This window comes from Populus nigra, chromosome 14, assembly GCF_951802175.1.
Source record: "Populus nigra chromosome 14, ddPopNigr1.1, whole genome shotgun sequence".
Taxonomy (NCBI): Eukaryota; Viridiplantae; Streptophyta; class Magnoliopsida; order Malpighiales; family Salicaceae; genus Populus; species Populus nigra.
Window position 1 is genome coordinate 7,925,025 of NC_084865.1, and position 5,750 is coordinate 7,930,774.

The 5,750-nt window shown below is 33.7% G+C and overlaps 1 protein-coding gene across 1 annotated transcript; it reads left to right on the forward strand.

Moving 5' to 3' along the window:
- Positions 1-784: 784 nt before the first annotated feature.
- On the forward strand, positions 785-4,586 carry LOC133673483 (probable serine/threonine-protein kinase PIX13). The gene is made up of 6 exons (XM_062094331.1): positions 785-1,120; positions 1,253-1,611; positions 2,462-2,597; positions 2,707-2,849; positions 3,666-3,789; positions 3,923-4,586. Exons 1-6 carry the CDS (start codon positions 1,042-1,044, stop codon positions 4,375-4,377), a joined length of 1,296 nt encoding a protein of 431 aa, XP_061950315.1. The 5' UTR covers positions 785-1,041; the 3' UTR covers positions 4,378-4,586.
- The last annotated feature ends 1,164 nt before the right edge of the window (positions 4,587-5,750 follow it).

Here is a 5,750-nt window from a genome sequence, read left to right on the forward strand (position 1 = left end):
GATATATGGATGTCCAACTAGATGGGGAATGAAAAAATATCCAGGGAGATCTACTCGCTTGCAAAATGAGATAGAAGTGAAAGGGAGGAAAACACAATAAATATGTCATATACAGTAAAAGGGATTATAACATAAAAACATATGAAATTGTTCAAGGTAAGTGAATATTTGTATTTATTTAATTATTGATTGTTTTTTTTTTGGTGGTAGAAAGTTGAGAGGTGAAGAATCAATTTATCTCAAATTTTTTGAATTAGAGTCATGCAACTCGTGAGATATAAATGTTATTTGTACCTTACTTAATGCTATTTTTCTAATAAGTTTTAAACCATATTATTTCTTTCTATTACTGTTGACCTTTGGTAATAAAAAAAACACCATAAGTCACCACTAGCTAATTAATTAGACTAAACAGTAGTAGTTAGTTAATAATAACTAATGTGGCCCACTATCCTATTTTATGAGCATGAGCACCAACTCCCTCACTGCCAATGGTCGGCAGATCATTGACACTTTAGATCGATCAAGTATTAACGAGTAAAAGAAATTGGTGATAAACGGAAGGCATTAAATACAGTGCGATGTTTATATGTCTTTTAAAATATAAATATATTTGAAGTTTTTAATATATTAAAATTTAAAATAACTTTTCTTTAAAAAAATATTTTAATATATTTTACAATTAGAATAACAAGGTGGTCTCCTGACAGAAATTAGTTTTCAAAAAACTGCTACAAGTTAAAATACAAAATGTTAGGCCTAATAGAACCGAAAGAAACAGCAAAGTGAAGACATATAGTAATTGCCTAGAAATGCAAGCACTTCCTCCACCACAAAAAGGAAAAGAAATACACTTCTTCGTTCCATGACTTTCAAACCCTTAAAAACTTCTCTCTCTCCCTTTTCTTTCTTGGCTCCTTCTTAGCTGGTTTCTGCCTCAAAATTTCAAATATTTATAATCCGGAAAGCGTGCGGCTGCCACATCCTGTTATAAGTTTTTCTGAAGATTACGTAACTTTGAAGAGTTACTGAAAGTTCAACATGGGCAATTGCCTTAGATCTCTCTTTAATGATCCTAGCACTCCTAGCTCCATAGCCAACAGCGATCCTGCCACCTCAGGTATCTTTCTTGCTTTTGCTACTTGTTTTGGATGTCTTAAGAGTTTCATATGTTGTTTGTTGGTTCTTGTTTTTGCCTTTCTTAAATGATCTAATGATTTTTCTCCCTTCCATTTTTGGATGTTATATATAGGGACATCTAAAATCAATTACAGCAACACCACCATAGATTTCTCAGCCACAAGTGGCAGTACTGCTTGCAAGAGTCAATTCTCTGAGGCAGTGAGTCATGATGAAGGAAATGAAGCGACAAATAATCCAAATGGACAAATATTGGAATCACCAAACTTGAAGGAGTTCACTTTTGCAGATTTGAAGAGTACAACAAAGAATTTTAAATCGGATACTTTGTTGGGCGAGGGAGGTTTTGGTAAAGTCTATAAAGGTTGGATTGATGAGAGGACTTATGCACCCTCTAAGTCTGGCAGTGGCATGGTCGTTGCTATCAAGAAATTGAACCCAGAAAGTGTGCAAGGGTTTCAAGAGTGGCAGGTATTTTCAATTTCAAATTTCGACTGTATTGATATTCAAGAAAGGTATATTTGAACATTTAGTAATAATTCTGTTGTCAATTTTCGCTCTCTCTCTCTCTCTCTCTCGCTGTCTGTTTTTGAGTTTGTAGCCGATCCATTAATGGAGGGGCAAGTATTTTCAATTCCAAATTTCAACTGTGTCGATATTCAAGAAAGGTATAATTGAACATTTAGTAATCTTTCGATTATCAATTTTCTTGTTTTATTTAGCTTGTGACCAATCCATTAATGGAGGGGGCAGCAAAGAATAATGGGAAAGAAACCATGGTTTTTGTTATTGGCTTTAATTTTTTTCTATAATGGGTCCCATCTAGCATGACTTTTTGCATGCTATTGAATGGAATTTCAATGGTGTGGCTGGTAGAAGGTGCTCTTGTCATAAGGTAACCATTGCAGTCCAACCTTAACAACTATGAGCAATCTTTTGAAGAAAATACCAGGAAATACACCTCCTTGCTTATCTTGAGGGCGGGGTTTAGGGCACTAGCCTTGAGTTTAAAGACCTGTTTGAAATTGTGGTAGCGATAGCGATTCAAAGTGTTTTTCACTTAGAAATGAATCAAAATGAAGTTTTTTTTTAAAATTATTTTTAACATCAGTATGTCAAAACGATCTAAAAATATTAAAAAAATTATTTTAAGTAAAAGAAAAATTCAAAATTTTTGATAACGCGATCAAACACTCTTTGCCACAGACCAATGATTCATTGGCCACATATTGGCTTGGTGTTTAGAGAACTTTAAATTTATGCAATGTAGCCCTTATTATTGATGCTAAATATCTGTTTCATTTTTCATTTGGTCATACAGTCAGAGGTGAACTTTCTAGGAAGGCTATCACACCCCAACTTGGTTAAGTTATTGGGCTATTGTTGGGAGGATAAAGAGCTACTCCTTGTGTATGAGTTTATGCAGAAGGGAAGCTTGGAGAACCATCTTTTTAGAAGTAAGAGTTGCTGGAAAAAAAAAAGTAGTATAGAGAAAAAAAAGTGGGAAAGAATTAGCTAATTCAAAGATAAATTCTCTTTTGATTGTTGGATTGGTTGTTTGTGCAGAGAATCCTAATATTGAACCCCTCTCTTGGGATATACGGCTAAAGATAGCCGTTGGAGCAGCTAGAGGTCTAACTTTCCTGCATACTTCGGACAAGAAAGTCATTTATAGAGATTTCAAGGCCTCTAATATCCTGTTGGATGGGGTTAGTTTATTTATTATGATCCATATATTTTCTATTTGAGGCTTAATTTTCTTATGATACTCTCCTTTTGTTGTTGAAAGAACAAATAAAGTGGAATCCAGTAAAAAATATGATAGTGCACTTTGTGATTCTAAGTTTTTGATTAATTCTGCACTGTCATTGCTAAAATGTGATTGACAATATGGTGGAAAGGAATGTCACTGTGTGAGCTTAAGCTTGTCTTCTTTTCATTTTCTTTCGTACCATTAATAATTTCTACATCTAGTAAATGGAGCTTTGTGCTAAATTTGATTGACTATAAAACTTTGAAGCTGATGCAAAATAGTTCAGTGTACGTGATAACAAAGTTATACCAAGAACACTTTGTTAAAAATGTGTTATTTACACGAGGGAGAGCTGGAGATCCAAAACTATTCCTCAATTCCATCGCTTGAATTGTGGTACTTCAAATCTTCAATAATAATCGTTAGCAAAACTCTGGGTGGTTTCTCTAAGAAAGACAACTAGACTTTCTGAATAAGTCTAGAAGTTGTAAGGGAACAATCAATTATCAATGAAGAAATGTTAATGTAGCATATATTGCAAGGTATTAACAGTCTTTAGGGGTCATCTCATTGAAAACTTGAAAATAGACATGTATGCAAGGTATAATAACATCATAGACGACCTGATGTTTGGGGCTAAGGCCCTGCCTACGTCCATGGTTTCTTGAAACACTAAACAGAAAAACAATTTGTTTTTTAGGATGTAGGTTTCATGAGCCATCATTTATCATCACTAATATTCAATCCTTTTCATCTCAACTGTCTGTTACAGAACTACAATGCCAAAATATCAGATTTTGGCTTGGCAAAATTGGGGCCTTCGGGTGGAGAGTCACATGTGACAACCAGGGTCATGGGAACTTATGGTTATGCTGCTCCTGAGTACATTGCAACAGGTATGCATTCCTTCCAGGACATCGGAAATGCTACTGGCTGTTAAAGTTATAGTTCAAATCATAAACATGTGTACAAAACTCTTGAACATATAAACAAATCATCTAATGTGATATTTCACCGTATGATAAACAGGTCATTTATATGTAAAGAGTGACGTGTATGGTTTTGGCGTTGTGCTACTTGAAATGCTGTCAGGCCGAAGGGCACTTGATACAAAGCGGCCGAGTGGTCAGCAAAATTTGATCGAATGGTTAAAGCCATTTCTCTCACAAAAAAAGAAGCTCAAAACCACCGTCATGGATGCAAGGATCGAGGGCCAATATTCATCCAAGGCAATGGTACAAGCAGCACAGCTTACTTTAAAGTGCCTAGAAGCAGATCCTAAAAACAGGCCCTCCATGAAAGAAGTTGTAGAGGTGTTGGAACAGATAGAGGCAATGAAGGAAAAACCAAAGGCAACCAAAAGCACTTTTGGTTCCTCACTGTCAAAACCCCATCGCAGAGGCCAACAACCAAACCTGCATCGTTTTCCGTTTCATTCCAGGTCAAATGAGCAGGAAACATTCAAAAACAACAAAAAGAAGTAAAGTAAGCAGAATTGGACCCAACAAATTATATGTGCACACAAAATTATTTACTCCATTATTTTAATTTCTTTGACTTTTGTTTAAAAAGCCATCATTTTTAAGTGCTTCCTTTTAGTGTAGAACAGATTCTGTTGTAGTTGCCATTTGTATTCAATGAGATGATAATTCTGTAACTTGGAAAACAATAAGTATGTGATTCTTTAATATAATTGTGAAATAGAGTAGAAAAAAAATGTCGTGGTTTTTTAGCTGTAGTCCTTGGGGAAAATATAACAAGTGTCTATTATAATTGCAATTAGAAGAGCTAACTCCATAATTCCAGTTACCAACCTCCAACCTACGGAACCTGATTTATTTATTTATTTTAATCTAAATTATGCCGCAAACATTTAGATCAAGAAATTGTGTTAATTTCGTTGTCATATGCGAGTCAGCCCTGCTGGTTACGAAAGTGCTAGTGATTAGCATGATGGAAGAATATAGTGGTCAATTTTGATTGAAGCATTGCTTGGAAAGGGGATTGGCTGAAGTCAAGCAACTTGAATTAATGACCTAACGAAGAACAAGATACATAAAAGCGAATCCTCCAACTTGCATACAGCTAATAGCTCTGCACTTGGTCAAATTTTCTCAAAACTTTTGACACTGCTTTTATTTTTAATTAAAAGAAATAGGAAATGGTTAGTAATGGATAAAAGGACTGCATAAACTAAAGACTAAAGATTACAAATTTAACAAAAACTAATCGAGGTTGAGAAATCACTATTTCTCTTACAAAGTATTGGAACAATACCTTTTTTTTTTAATTTTATTTTTTAACATTAAATTTATTAGGAATTAAACTTCATAATTTATTTTGGTTTTTTTATTTTAAAGTTATCATAGTTTCATGACTTGAGTCGTAGATTTTACGAACTAACTCGGTTTACTACATTTTTTAGGTCTTTTTTTTTGTAATTGAATCTTTTTTCAATTTCATCCTTCAATATTTGGTTTGATTAGGGATTAAACTTCATAATTTATTTCAATTTGCTTTCTATGAGGTTATCCCAATCTCATAAACTAGGTCACGGATTTTGCAGGTTAACTAGGTTTACTCGGGTTTTTTTTAGGTCCTTTTTGTAATTGATTTTTTTTTAATTTCATCCTTTAATATTGAGGTTGATTGAGAAATAAACTTCATAATTTATTTCAATTTGCTGTTTATGAGGTTATCTTAGTCTCATGACCAAAGTCAAAAGTTTAACGGGTTAACTTGAGTTGACCATGGTCTATTTTCTTGTCCTTTTTTTATTGATTTTTTTTTGCAATCTCATCCTTCAACATTGGATTAATTGAGAATTAAACTTTATAATTTGTTTTAATTTTTTTAT